Source organism: Patella vulgata, chromosome 8, assembly GCF_932274485.2.
Source record: "Patella vulgata chromosome 8, xgPatVulg1.2, whole genome shotgun sequence".
Taxonomy (NCBI): Eukaryota; Metazoa; Mollusca; class Gastropoda; family Patellidae; genus Patella; species Patella vulgata.
The window spans coordinates 39,329,420-39,345,468 of NC_065886.2; the positions used below are offsets into that span (position 1 = coordinate 39,329,420).

At 32.6% G+C, this 16,049-nt stretch overlaps 2 protein-coding genes across 2 annotated transcripts in view; both read left to right on the forward strand.

Annotated features, from left to right (window-relative positions):
* The first annotated feature begins 13 nt into the window (after window positions 1-13).
* On the forward strand, window positions 14-10,850 carry LOC126829326 (ragulator complex protein LAMTOR1). The gene is made up of 6 exons (XM_050559121.2): window positions 14-129; window positions 1,477-1,544; window positions 4,843-4,926; window positions 5,756-5,830; window positions 6,706-6,835; window positions 7,412-10,850. Exons 1-6 carry the CDS (start codon window positions 88-90, stop codon window positions 7,502-7,504), a joined length of 492 nt encoding a protein of 163 aa, XP_050415078.1. The 5' UTR covers window positions 14-87; the 3' UTR covers window positions 7,505-10,850.
* Window positions 10,851-10,960: 110 nt separating this feature from the next.
* LOC126830433 (uncharacterized) overlaps window positions 10,961-16,049 on the forward strand; it is a 40,288-nt gene continuing 35,199 nt past the window's right edge. The window contains exons 1-3 of the mRNA XM_056102887.1: window positions 10,961-11,799; window positions 13,097-13,315; window positions 15,682-15,782. Of these exons, the coding sequence (XP_055958862.1) occupies window positions 13,238-13,315; window positions 15,682-15,782 (179 nt within the window). The 5' untranslated portion in view covers window positions 10,961-11,799; window positions 13,097-13,237. The remainder of the gene's footprint in view (window positions 11,800-13,096; window positions 13,316-15,681; window positions 15,783-16,049) is intronic.

The following is a 16,049-nucleotide window of genomic DNA, read 5'->3' on the forward strand; positions in this document are numbered from 1 at the left end:
TCACCTGCGAGAGTTATCGTGATTGGCAGTGGAAGTCATGTGAGTAAACTTTATAGCAGACCAATCTGAACTTTGTAAATTATCAAAATGGGATGCTGTTTTAGCGAAGAAGAAGAGCCTGATTACGGGGTTGGTTTGCAGACATTTTATTGTCGTCAATTAATGAAAATATGATCTTTTGAATGGTGTCGTTTAAATTTTGGACATCTGGACAAGGGTTAATTATATTATTTTAACTAAAATGACTTTGTTTAGCAAAATAATGTCAACGATTATCACTGCCGAGTAGGCTGTGATGAGGTCATTCTCTCTCTACTCATACTTTCTGACAAATTGCACTAGATTTTAAAGAAGCATGTTACTTGTAGTTTGATATGCCAGCCCACTTGCTCAGCTGGCAAAATTCTAGAATGACTGATGGCAGTGATGGGTAAATTTAATGCTAATGATAGTGTGAAAACTGACTGCCATTATCTAAAAGTGACTAAAAAAGGCAGGATGTTTATTATCCGTGGCATTTTTCTATTTCTGTGTGTGGTTTAATGGTTGAGATTTGGTTTGAGTTAGTTTATGTCACAGAAATTTATGTCATCGCTCTGTAATCTGTAAATTCACAAACATGTATTTATCAATAGATTTACAATTCTTGTACTATTTAAAGTAACTAAGTCCGTAACTCAATATCATCCAAAATCTTCGACATTGAAAACACGAATTCTTTTGCAATTTAAATCAGCATTGGTGTTGTCATCTTACCTGGAAAAGATGGGCTTGATATCCAATATTTAAGACAAAATAAACATTTTACCATTGGTACACGAATCGTGTACCATAATGCGTTTCAGCGCCATTTGTAACAAGGTGCTCAAAGAATGAGGCTAGACATGTTCCACAAGTCATGTCAAACGGTGATATCATATTCTTATTTGGAGAGCATGCGCAATAAATAATATCGGTGTTGACAGGAATAACCAGATGCTAGAAACTGACTTGCGGTTGAGACTTTTGGCGTATTTCGCCGAACATAACTGATGACAATTCACAGTAAAACGGACACGATTGAATGTAAAACAGTTTATATAAATTCATATTAGATTATTATATGTGTTGCGACTCATTTGTGCCAATTTCTAGGTCCACAATATTAGCGATTTAGCTCCTTTAAGTCTATATATTATGATTGTGAAGAGCTACATGCCAGGAAATGGCTCAAGATACTTAATCGAAAACCTCCGCCAAAATCATTAGATATACATAAATATGTTATTTATTAAAATGTATTTATTGACCTTTCCATTGATATATGCCAGACCCCTTTAGTTAGTTAGTTAGATCCCTGTGGCTAGTTAAAACTAAAGCCTCTGAATTATATGTAGGCCTACGTCTAAATGTTCAGCTGAGTATTTGTAGGTCTATTATTAGAAAGTTGTTTGTTGTCTGAAAGTTAAAGTAAATAGTTTTGATGTATATTTTCAGCCTGTTAATCCTAATGAAAGAACACCTTTAATAGATCCATCAGTTAGTAATCAACAAGCTATAAATCAGTAAGTATCCCTGGACATTTCAACCTGCATGTATACATATAGTTAATTGCTATTGTCAAACTGTAGCTTTTGAACCAGAGAGCTGTCAATATTATTAATTTCTGGTGTTTAAGTTCTGAGGGGCGTTTTAGCATAATTTATTTAATAGAGATTATATTCTATGTAAATAAAATCAAACTGTGTACATGTACATGTATGAGGGGGGGGGGTATGTTCACCCATCACATTTCGTTACCGCACTTCACCCCCACATTTGTGGTATCAATTTAACCAGCATGACCCCGTGAATATATTAGGTCATCAAATTTGGGCCCTAGGCGATCTGGACCTGGGTCACGGGTGCATAACGCTTCTTCGCCGCTCTCCAGCTCTACATATGTGGTACTAAATTAACCAGTATGACCCTGTGAATGTTTTAGGCTATCGAATTTGGGCCCCGGGTGATTTTTGGCACCTGGCGAATTTGTGTCTTGGGTGAATTGGACCCCAGATGAATTTGGGGCCAGGGGAAAATTGGGCTCTGTATGAATTTGGCCCTGGTGAATTTGGGCCCCGGGCGAAGCTACAGGTAGGTATCCTACTAGTAGTTAACAATGTCAGTAATACAAGAGATTTTGATAACAATACCAAAATTTAAGCAAACATGGTTTATAAAGTCAAACCATTCTTTAATAGTTGTATTGGATTTCTTGCTCGTTTTTCTAATAATAGAGAGATATATACAGGTGTTTTATAGTATAATGATAATAATGATAAGAAAAAGTCCTTATCCTTTGAAATAAAAATGTTGTTTTTATAAGGTTTGTTACTTACTATCAATGTAGGTTTATGATCACTTAACATTACACTGCACTAAGTAGTAAGTACAAGTCTCTGTGATAGTCTAATTACTTTGATTGTTGTTATTTATCCAGACAATGATATATATTGTTTGTTGTTATTTACTTAAGACAATGATATGGATAAGAATACAATTAATGAACTGGTGAGAGATATAAAGTAAATATACGTTATGTAAAAGTAAGAGCTAAATCTTCCCATTGGAGGTTTTTCTTTAGGTCTTAAATGTTATATAAATTATTAATTAGACATTAATTAACTTACCAAGACCATAATCAACTCTCGATGCCATTGTATAGTCTAGATTATCAATAGATTTGAATACATTTTGTGTTAGTTGAGGTTACCGTAAAAATGGATAAACAAGACTTTGTTTATTATCATAGCAATGCCATTCAAGGCTACACTATTCTTCTAACAACAATAGGGAGGTTCAGAGTGATGTAATTGACTGGAATTTTCAACATAATATTACCTTTTCATTATCCATTTTCTAAATATTATAGCGAGAACTGTCAGCTCGTTATCTGATCTTGATTAATTTGGGTTTTTGTGTGCAAATGCAAATGAGTGGGGTTTCACATAAATTGTACAAGCTTGCTTAAATAGGTTATTCCACTATTAACTGTTCAGATAAATTACTGAATTTGCACTTACTTACTGACTAATCTTTCTGAAATTTATATTGGTTAACTGTTCTGTTGAAAGAAAAAAAATAATACGATTTTCAATGATATTTGTAACTTCCATACATGTACTTATTCCTCTTTATTTACTAAAATCTTGGTAGTGCCTTAAAGGCTTTAATTATGATCTGATGATTCTGAGATTATTATGATTTGTCTGGTTCATAACTGTTTGGATAATTAAAGATATTGGCAGATGAGGGTATTTTTTCACTTGATTGCGGTGTTTGAAATTTGCCAGCCTACATGAACGGGCACATGTAGTGATCGTCTCGAGAGCGTCCGCCACTGAGTAAATTACATGGATAACGTGACTTGTACAAAATGGCAAATTGCTGTAAAATGTTAGATTGCTGTGGTAGCTGCTATTCATTTGCTCCTAACACTCTTGTATTGCGACGTCAAACAGTCAAGACATTTCTGACCAAATAGTAAGTGCAGGAGGACCGCACTACACACAAAACAAAAATCTACAAGGTAAAACTGAGGACAAGACAGAAAATAGACATTGCAATAATTGCAAAAAATAAACAAATATTAAATTTCGTCAGACTACACTTCGGAAGTGGAGGCAGCTATTTTGAGATCATGTGATATCAATGATGTATCTGAAGTTCGCTCGACTAAACACGTTAATATGGGAAGACAAGTGCATATGCCGGTGAAGTGAACCGGCGTAAAATATTCGGCCGAAAATATCTAGTATGGTAGATATGGCCGATCGGTGGAACAAATGGTTCATCGATCAGAATCGTTGTGACAGTGTATGGGTACGCAGGCGATTTTTTTCGAGCGATTTTAAAAATGAGTGCATTCAGTATTAGCTGCTGGTTCAACATAAAAGACATACTAGGTTCTTAAGAATACCTATTTTAGATGAATTCACTGAGAGTTTTAACAGGTTTAAGTGTAATTGTAATATAACAGTGAATATAATTATTGAATATAACAACCAAAATTGCCTTAGAAACTGTTTTTATGTATTAACTTCCTTTATAAATGACGATGTTATTATTATTATTAAGTGACAGCATATGTTTGACACCAAGTTAGATGTCCTACATATGTACATTGTATACAAGCCATGTAAACTACATGTATACAGCAAGCCAAATAAATTAAAATGTCTAGTATACTAGTCCAGCTATAAATAACTACAGTGTATATGGAGATAATTATTGTTACATGTTTGTCCCTTACATGATTGTCATCATGCATTGTCTTTATAACAATTTTAATCTACCAGGAAACCTTCACAGGGATTCGTGTAGGTGAAATCTATCTTTTTATCACTGTGGTTGGCAAATCTGATATCACCATAAATGTAAATTTTGAGACACAAAAATAACTGGTTTTTCAAGTCAAAGGAACGCTACTAACTATTAATGTTTATTTTACACTAAAATACAATTGAATCAATTAGTGTAAACATATTGATGAATTTTGCAATCAAACCAGCAGGTACATGTACATGTAGGAGGTTTTTAAACCAGGAACTGATTCCATACACTTGGCAATCATCTTCTTTTTCTTGTTCTTGTATCGACTCACTTCTGAAATAGCCTAAGACTCTATCAATTGGAGTTTGATCGACATGAAATTTGGCTTGCTTGTTTTTTCAACAATTGCGCATTGATTGGCACAATTTCAAGATGGTTGCGATGATGTTATGGTCAGTTCCTGATTAATCTAGTAGCCTACTCTTGTAATTGTTAGAAGCAAAATCTGGGACCTTGACATTTGACTGAACTGTCTTTCTTTTACTATTTCAGGGATAGAAGTAACTCGACGTATCAGCAACCTCCAAAAGGTGATGAACAATCAGCGTTAAATAGAATCCTACATAAAAATGCACGGTAAGAAGTAATAATTAACTTTACGGTACTATTAGATTGGAGAGCCACAGTGTTTCACTGAGTAGGTGCTTGTAACTTATTAACCTTGACATACTGGGTTCGATCTTGGGTGTTGACCAAGCAAATTCCCCTAAATATTTCAAACCTGGTTCCCCCTGGTCAGTGGTACATGACGGAGGATCTGGCAGAGGTCCAGGGTACACGTTGGCATCTGGGTAAAAGAACCCTTTAAAGTTGGAATTCTATGTATCTATGTGGGCAAAATCCACTACATTTCATTTTATATTATTTAATTTCACTTGACATTATTCTTCAGAATATTTATTCATTCTTTAATCCTAGTTATTTGAAAATGTTTTTAAGAAAGGGACAATATTGACTACTAGAAAGTAATCACATGCCATGATCCATGTAAATACTAGTATAAAACCATAGTTAACCAAGATATGGAAATAGTTATTTAATATGTAACATGTTGTTAAATCAAATCTTAGTTTATATTTTCTGGATGGTTTTCATTCTGTTCGATATGTTTATATTTGATGATATATATGTTTGTATGTCTCTGATATTTATTTTATTTGATGATATATATGTTTGTATGTATTTGATATTTATTTTATTTGATCATATATATGTTTGTATGTATTTGATATTTATTTTATTTGATCATATATATGTTTGTATGTATTTGATATTTATTTTATTTGATCATATATATATATATGTTTGTATGTATTTGATATTTATTTTATTTGATCATATATATGTTTGTATGTATTTGATATGTATTTTATTTGATGATATTTATGTTTGTATGTTTTTAAAGGGAGGTGATAGATGTAACAGCTGATTCACAGATATTACAACAGAGTGAATATCACGATAGACAGAGACAATATAGGTGTGTATAAATATTTATAACATGTACATTCTTGTCATTAATCAGTAAGAATTGACAGTTGAAAATATCAGAGAATATAAACCATATATCACCCCTGAAAATCAAAGGGCTAAATCAACTGGTTTGTATGTTAAGATGCAAGGGCTGTATTAGATATAAAAGTAAAATTGAGGTTCATTTGTGGTACTATACATATAAATAGTAACTAATTAATGGTTTGAACCAAATGAAAAAATACATATAAAAAAACATTAACATTCCTTTAAAAATAGAAATGAAATGAAATTGGATTTAACGTCCTACTGCTCTGCTCTGACTTGGCTAATGAAGACGGGTATACGCCATGCAGTGTGCTATGAGGGAAATTTTGCCCTGGTAGCAGCACGTGCACACCAATGTATGCACAGGACCATGATTTTTGTCCCATCCAAATGACTAGACAGCTGTCCTTGTCAGGCCCTCATTCCTGCACCACTAACATGGGGAAATTACATTGGAAAATCCCATTGAACTTTCTCAGCCATTGCAGGGATTGAACACACAACCTCCAGGCTAGTGAGCCAGCATCTTAAAAAAATATCAGTGGTATATTTTTCATCTGACCAAAACAAGAAAAAATATCAAGAGAAAAATCTAGTAAAGAAACTTCCAGAATTTTAAAGTTAATTTAGATGTAATGTTAAGCAAGAGTACATCCTAATTTGTTTGAGTTTTCTAAAATAATGCAGCTGCTCGTAATTACTTTTTGGGCAGATGTGTTCTGAAATCCAGCCAGTTTTTCATCAGTGTGGTTATTTTATATACACTACACACTCATAGTCAATATTGGAATGATTTTCCATTTATCACACCTTCTATTGACTTGTATATTCCAGTAATCGATTGAATATGGTGATAACTAATTCTGGAAGACAGCAGGCATATCACGTAAACCTACCACCAGGTGTCACTTCAGCACATACTGTATTGTCAGCGCCACCTGTATCCTCAGCAGACATCCTACTTGTAAGTACCATGCTAAAAGTAAAAAACGAATCAAAATATGGTCAAAACGGTCATAACTTTCAGTAAAAATGACCATAGCTTGGATAAAAAGATCAATTAAATATTTGTTATTTATTATGAATCCTGTGATATTTTCTAATATTTGATAATGGTTTGGGCCATTTTGATGACACCCTGTTTATATCGTCTATAGTGAATCTGGGATGTTGAGAAGTTTTCAATTCATCATATTTTTGTACACACGGAAAGGAACTGAACCGTTTTTCGACTGATATTCCTTTTAGAGATTCTAATTCCATAAAATCCAGCAAATGGTAATCAGCGACTTAAAGCTCACCTGAAAAGCTTCATAAATTGTTTAAATAATGCAAGTAATTATGTCAACTTATCCATTTCATACATGTAAGTATGAAATGATCTCGGATGTCAATGTTACCTGCCACAGGTAAATTTTAACATTAGCGATTTGTGCCGTTCTTCGTAGGCAAAAAAAAAAGGTGACGTAATTTTAGTCCTTTTGCTCATAGAAATGTAGACTTGAATGTCTGGTACCAAATGTATTGCTTTATATTTCAGATAATAAATGCGACAGAGAAAGCGGCCAAGTGTATAAAAGATATAAAAGTACAACATAAAGAAGATTTAGTGGCGTCATTTGGTGTGCCGTAGAAACAACAGAACAAATATTAGCTATTTTTATTTCAATTCCATCGTGTATATATTACATGTACTTTCCTCCATTTATATGTAACACTTTCAGACAATCATCGCACGTTGATATAGCACCATATTTTAAGGGGGGTCTGAGTCAATTTATTTTGCTGTGTATGTCAAGCCTCTGTCTTGGCCTCCTAATCGAATTATATATGGATGGATGTAAATAAAACACTCTCAATCGAGTGAAATCTGGCATGTCCGGTACACTGTATGGTATTATTGGATAAAACATTGACCAAAGAATTGTTTATTTCAAACAGTTTCAATGAGTAAAATAGACGCCATATAAAAATAACAAAATATATGGTCAGATATATCTGAATGTTAATATTTCAAGCTAAATACTGAGTTAAAACTGTTTTCATGAATCAATGGAATAATGTCACGGACAACATTACATGTGATCTAAAAAAAAAATCTCGTAGAAAAAAATATTTATGTATTAAAAAGGTGCAGAGACTGGGAAAAAAAATACAATTTTATGTTATTTTGAATAAATTGTAGGTGAGAGACAGTGCTGTAGCTGTTCATATTTCTGCTTTCAAAAATATTTTATTTTATTTTATGATCAGTAGTGGAATACCGCGTTTTATCAGTGAAATAAAAGTGTTATTCCACTGGCTAAAGTAGTCCATGCTGTTTTTACCTAAAATAATTGTAAAATCATAAAGTAAATAGAACATTTGTCGTTTTGTCGTGAATAACATATTTTATTTCATCTCTAAGCAAGAAAACGTTTATATTTTCACTCATGCTACGCATTCGTGAAAATATAAGTTTTCTTGCTTCTCGATGAAATAAAATATGTTATTCACGACAAAACGACAAATATCCTCTATTTATTTTGGTATAACATACCCTATAGTGAAGTTATAGCCATATTGTTATAGATTAATGAAATATTTAGTTATAAATTATAATATTATTGTATCTGTAAACAGTACGTTGATGTTTGATGGGTGTGAAATGGAATGGGGTTTAATGTCCTACTGTTCTGCTCCGACTGGGCTAATGAAGACGGGGTGATGGCTGTGAGCAGGCCCAAGATTTGTTAATTCAATACTCACACAATTTCATATTTTTGTTAATATATTGTTGAAGTGAAAGTATGATATAGCACTGGGTTCTGGCCTGATCATTTGACTTTTTCGGATGGTCATTAACCATTATCACAGCATGACACCAATCAGGTACTTTACAACTGTAGATCAAAAATCATTGAGAACTTTTTCTTGTTATTTTTTTACACCAAGAAACAAGAAGCAAAATCTTAATGGGTGCTGAAAAACAAACGGTTAAATTGGTGTAGACGTATCATGTGTCTGTTTTGTATTGTGTGTGGTGTGGAGAGGGGGTCTATAGGCTTCTGTCTGTTCTCCAATCGGGAGGGTTGGTTGGTCCTGTAGTGTAATGTATGCACATGAAATCACAAGGTCTATCATTGAGTCAAGTGGCGTTGTTCGATTCCCCACTTGAACATGACAGGAGGTTGCCTGTCCATCCTCGTGGGTTTTCTCTGGGTCTTCCAGTTTCCTCCCACTGTTAAAGACCCCTATGCACAAATGAAAGATTGAAATAAAATTGAACAAAATGTTAGTCCCAAAATGTGTTGAGTCGACGTTAAACCCTATTTCTCTCTTCCGCTCCAATCCAGTTTCTGTTAAAAAAAAAACAACCCAAAAAACTACTACAGATGGAAGAATCAAATGGCATAGTGAATTGAGCTGATCCTAGTAACTATTGGTTTATGTTTGGGATAAGCATAGGCAAGATATTCATCAACTACTGTTAATATTTTTAAAATTTACTTTTAGTGAATCAGTAAAATGTTTGTGTTAATTGAAAGTCTGTACTTGTTCAAACCAATAAATCTGCCTTCATAGATGTTTTTATAAATCTATATATGTATGTATCGGTATGTTTATATTTTTTGTTTAGTTGTTTTGAGTTATTGTATAAGTATCTTTGATGAGCAGTCAATGAGTACTATTTTATTGTATTAATTTCACTATTAGTATTCACTGTAGACATTAATGAATTATCTCCCTTGATGTGTCTCCTGAGAGTTACTAAACACCATTAATTTCCCCATTGACTCTAATGTTAATACTTTAGGCAGCTCTAACCTTTTCCCAAATTTTTGTGTGGTTGAATGCTTTCTACCACAGATAGAGCAATATTTGGCAACCTTTTGCTTAAAAGCATGAAAATCTTAAGATACATTTCGGCATAAACAACCTCTTATTCTTTCGCCTAATATCATGAATATTTATCCAACATGGTAGAATATGTAGATTTAAACCCTTTTCTTTGATTCTACGCAAGGGAGGGAAAGGGAGAGATTTGTGGGTAACCAGTGTAGGAATTAATGGTGTCCTGTCTCCAAACTCAGTGTTTGATAGTTACATGTCTATTTATAGTAATGATATGCCGTAAACTGAGGTTGTGATCAGAACCTGGATATTACCCATATAACAGGTTTTCTATAATCACACGATAGAGGAGATAACCATGCTGTATTTGCTGTGATGATTATTATAGACTGAATGATCATAACTAGTAACCTGATATAGGCCTATTAGTCTTTCCGGGAAATTACTTGTATTTTCATATACCGATATACCAGATTAGGCATAATCAATGTTTCAGAGTTTTAGATTAGCTCTAATAAACCACTCTGGAATATGTGAATGAGGATGTTAGCAACATTCCAGTTACTCCAAATTTTCGGTATCAAAGTCTAAGGTCTATATAGAATTATAGTCTTTTAGAATAAGGACAACCTGAAATATGTGTTAATTTGAAACCCAAGAATGTAGATGATAATCAGATGTGCCAGAATTGTAGAGAGGCAAGGATTTATTAGTCACTTTCCTTTTGTCATAGATTTAAAAGGTGTTTTTAATAAAACTTAGATGACTGTGTCTTTCAGAGTCATCCAAGGGTCTTTAGTTAATAATGGATTTAAATGTAGATAAAATTTGTTTGCTGCCATTCTGTATTCTCCAATGGTGTCAACACCCAGCTATCTGCTGACGTCGCTGGTTCTATTATTTGTTTGTATATTATGAGAAGCTGGTGTATATATGTAAAGCAAATAATAATAAATGATATCTATATTTAATATCTATATAAGGGTATAAAACATAGATGTGTAATTATGTACAGTATATTTTTTATCCGTTAATAATCTAAAAATGTCTTAATTAATAGCAGTGTTACCATGGAAATAACCAAACACACCCACTACAACAAATGTCTTAACTTGTTTTTGAAGATTAAATCACTATTTCACCAATATATTTGTATTTTTGTTTGTAAATCAAATTTAACGTCAACTTCAAATTGCTTCACTCTGAACCGAGATATTAGCAATTCAATTTAAGGCAAGCCTGGATTGTCATTACTACCATTGGTGCAATAATAAACAAAGTCTGGATTATCCATTTTTACGTTAAATCATCGATCACAAATGTATTCAAATCCACTATATATCGCAGGCTAGCGATGGCATTGAGAGTTGATTATGGTCTTGATAAGTTAATTTATGTCTAATTAATAATTAAGATAATATTCAAGGCCTAAAGAAAGATCTACAATAGGCAAATTTAGCTCTTGCATTATGCATGTTTAAGTAGAGAATGAATAATGGGAAGAAAATAATAACAAGATAAAGCAACAATCAGAAATAGGGGAATTTTGATTTAAAAAAAACACACCCAAAATATAGCATATTATTATTAGACACAATATTCAGTTTGATTTTCTATGGTATAAGTGTTATGTCCATTTATGTACAATGTAGTCACGTGATGACGCTCAAGGGTTGTCAAGCTTTTTGCGACAGACTGGCTAGACTTGTTTATCATGTCCATCCTTTGCTTTCTCAACAAATTTTACATTAATAATAGAAGAGAAAGCTTTAGTGTTATAAGATTTAAAATTTGTAAGCTAGATTTTCATTTTGTGAAAGAAACACAAACTGAATTACAAAGTAAATGAATTTATTTTAGCCCTTTCGATAATTCCATTTACAGAACCCGTTAGTTTTCGCAAGTGGCTTGCTATTCGAGTCTATTATAGGAAGTGACGTGACGACCGGGAGTTATGGACGCTAATCCCATGTTATGAACGGGTCATGGGTTAATCGGGAATTATCGTCGTGATAAACATTCAATTTGTACGGGGATGTATATTTGTTAGTGATAATGGAGAAATACCGGTAAATTTAATGTATAAACTTGAAGGTGAGATCGACAGAGATAATGTTTCTAACGGTATATATTGACATGCATATTGAAATATTGTTGCAACTTTATAACACGTATGATTGGGCAATATAAGATTAATATTGGCAGTCAATATTGACTGTCTATCCTACTTATACTTACCTTTAACAAATATACATAGTAGTCGAATTAGGCAAGATAAGCACAAACTATAACAAAAAAGAAAATCTATATAAATATTAATTTATTATATACATGTATATATGGCTTTATGAAAAGAACATTTTCATATCATATATAGTCATTGTAATATAGTTTACAATTATCTAGAAAACAATTGACTTGCAGAAAAATGTTAAACTACAGATTTAGCTGCATACATTGGGGTCACTGCATGATCAGCCTCTATTCCTGAACAAAATTGATCAATTAAAAATAAACTCTTGCTAAGATAAATGTTACTCTATAGAAACACTGGTGCTGGTCCCTATATATTATAAATTAAAATATTAAACCATAGTGTCTCACAAGTATGTGCCAAAACAGGACTTTGGGTGGAAAAAAGAAAATAAAGTAACGATGTGACTTTGTTATTTATGACTAAAATATCTACCGGTAATATTTTATAGCTTAATCCACACTCAGATTGATTATTGAACCTATAATTAAGAAAAGAAAATCAAAATACCAACACTAGATAATGCATAGGCATAGATTAGTGAAATTTCAGTTAAACATATCTTTGTGAAAACTGAACAGTGTTGAACCTATTAGAGATTTATCTTTCACAATATTGTAGCTATTGTAGTGATTCCTGTTGCTTAAAATGGTGCATTGGGACTTAAAAAAAAATATATGTTGTTTTTAATTATTTAATAGCGTGGTATTTATCATTTTATGCAAGGTCCCTGTGGATTGTGAAGACTTACATAACTGTTAGCATGTTTTGCTTATGACTAAATCAAGCACACTTGTTATAATAGCATAATACATAAATTAATATCACATTTTTAGCCTTGAACACCCTTTTAAATTGCAACATACAAAACATTTACATAACAATATAAATCAATGCAGCGTTATATCTCAATGCACTTTTACAAATCATGCATGAAAATATTAATCACAAATGTATTAAATTTAAAACTTAATCTTTAAAAAAATAAATGCAGAAATAGCATTTGATTATAGCTTGATCATATTTTCACATTTGATATTTAACTGTATCATTTTTCACATTTTGTATATAATGTATATTATCCTGTTTTCACATCAACACATGATTGAAATACAAACATTTATTTTTATTTTGCAGATGACCATTTGAATAGTTGAGCTAAATCTAAAAGTGAACATTTGTGAAATTATTTCAGAATGGTTATTTTGCTGTAATTGCCCTGATTTTTAATATTTGACCAACAATATCTGAAGTATCAAAGTAACCACGTCAGACAAGATGCCGACAGTTGTCCGTAAAAAGATGTCTGGATCAGATGGACTAGAACAGGGACTTCGATCTTTACGAAAATCTAAGGTAGTGTACTATATATATTAAATCTCCACATCAAGACCAATGTTCCCTGTGTGTAAACATCTTATGGTATGAAATTTTATTCCTGTGACAATGGTATACATGCAAGACATTTATAAAAATGAAAACCTGAATTTGTGTCAAGATAAATTTGACATCTCTTATCCCTATTAAAACAGAATTGGTAAATTAAATTGAGTCATGTGGCCTTTTCTGAGTTATGATTCGATATCTGAAAACAAGACTGTTTTTTGTATGGCCTAAACTTTGTGTTTACATTAAAAAAAATTTTGCGCAACAGACACGCACACATCCAAATACATATTAAAGAGGAAATAGTAATCATAACTATAATCTCTTCTTACCATGGACCTTATACAGTTCCATTTTCTTCCTAACTTCAAATTAGATGATCTATTTATCCTATTTTTTATTTCTATATTAACTTCCCATCCTATATCCCAAAAATTCTCTCAAATCCTTTACCTGTATAGGGGTTTCCCCTTTGTTAGTGGTGCTGGACAGAGGACCTGGCAAGGACAGCTGTCTAGTTGTTTGGATGGGGCAAAAAACCAAGGTCCTGTGTAAATGTAAAAGATCCTTTGGCAGTTGGAATTTGATATAAGAGTGGGCTATAGCGCCGTTGTCCCGGCAAAATTTCCCTCCTAGCACACTGTATGGCGAATGCCCGTCATCATTATCTCAGTGGAAGCAGAAGCAGAAAAGTAGGATGCTATACCCCATTTCATTTCATTTACTCATATAGAAAGTTACAAACGGAACTCTTTCTTACAAAGACTTCACATATATAAAAATACATCTTAGATAAAATGAGCCTAAAAATCTTGCAAGTCTGGCTGAAATAGACACAAATATCTCAAGAGGTAACATTTTTTGGCGCATGCCTGAATCGAAAGAAATTTTATTGTGTTGGATGGGAAAAGAATAAAAATAAAATTTTTGATGAATAATTATCGTATAAAGAAAATTTGTGGTGTACAGTCATTTTTCATTCTATCCAAATTACTAGGCAAACAATGAAAAGCTACATGTCCCTTCTTTTCGATGGGTATGGTGAACAATTGATAGTAAACAAATCAGATACATTTTCAGAGTGATTTCAAAGATAATTTGGTCAAAGCTCTGGGCTTTGTAAACATAGAATCAAAAGTGTATTTATTTTAAAGAAATACATGGTCCAAACTTCACATAGAAATGAATTAGTGTTAAACTAAGCGATGACCATTACATCGATGTTGATTGGTTTTGCACACCATTTTTATTGTTTTAGACAAATAAAGTAATAATAATTCTATCTAATTGTACAAGACAGTCTATTCGTCACAAAAGTTTTTTTTTATGTTCCAATATGCTTAATTAGATACCGGAAATAGGACTAATCTTAACATTAAAAAGTATATATTATTGACCTGTAGTGGGATAGTTTTGAATGTTTTATCTTCAAGAGAATGTCACTTTAAATATTAAAGACCACTTGACAAGCAGGAGTTAGAAAGTATATTGACTTTGGCCTTCAATAATGGCATATAACTGGTGTATAAGATCACTCCCTATAATATACAGTGGGTGTTTAATGCGTCAATATTGATATAAGATTTATTGGATTGATAACCTCAACAAGGCCTTCATGTCAAACTGACTGTTATATTAATACAATTAACAAATCCTATACAGCTTACGTACCTGTTAATACATAATTAAAGGGACATTCCTTCTTTAAAAATTAGGTTTTGGTGCTGGTCTTGCCTGTTTCATAAAAAAATCCTGTAATTCTCAAAATTTCTCAAATAAGATTTACCCAGAAAGTACATTTTAGTATGAGATTTTTAGAAAAAATGCACAATTCACCAACAAATAATAAAAATGGACAATTTAGACTTGCACAGTCTATAATAAAATTTTTGAAAAATTAAGACAAACTGAAATGTGGTTTAAAGGCCAACTGTTCTACTCCGCCTGGGTAATGAAGTCAGATATATGTCGTACAGTGTGCTACGAGGGACATTTTGCCCAGACAGCAGCACTACGGTCTACTCATATATCGAATTCTAACTGCCAAGGGACCTTTTAAGTGCACATCAATGTCTATACAGGACCTCAGCTTTTTGTATGATAAATTGTCCCTTGCTAGACCCGCCGTCTTGCACCACTGACAAGGAGAAATCATGCAGGAAATTCTCAATGAACTTTCTTGTTCAGCTGTAGTATTGAACACAGGACCTCCAGGCGGTTAATGAAACAACATCTTACTCACTGAGCCACCACATAGCACCCAATCACGAACATACATCAACGATTATATACAATCAATGTGTTGGTCCTAAAAAATTTATATTGTTTATTTCCAGCTGATGAAAATGCAGGCATTTAAGACTTTGTTTAAAGTTATTGAGAAACATCAACAAGACCTAAAATTAGCTCATATAACTGGCAAACCAAAGGACTTGATGTAAGTGACTGAAATATGTTATTCATCGTGAATTCTAATATAAAGAGAAATTTTTGTTGGATAATTTTAGATAAAAAAAGGTTTTACCAAATTTTAAGATTATAAAATTATTGTGCATATGTTTTCATTATTGCGAGTCTGCAGGCACATCTTAAACAACAGAAAGCTGTATGGTCGTTAAAATTAACATGTATATACATGTAGATATATATAGTGTATTGGCACTTCTAACAAGATCAGTGATTTAATTTGTAACACAATAAGTAT

Excerpts from the sequence above, each read along its gene's own strand:
- LOC126829326 (XM_050559121.2), top strand. The coding sequence starts at position 88 with ATGGGATGCTGTTTTAGCGAAGAAGAAGAGCCTGATTACGGG. Across the intron at positions 1,545-4,842 it reads AATCAACAAGCTATAAATCA|GGATAGAAGTAACTCGACGT; the intron begins GTAAGTATCCCT and ends TTACTATTTCAG. Across the intron at positions 4,927-5,755 it reads ATCCTACATAAAAATGCACG|GGAGGTGATAGATGTAACAG; the intron begins GTAAGAAGTAAT and ends ATGTTTTTAAAG.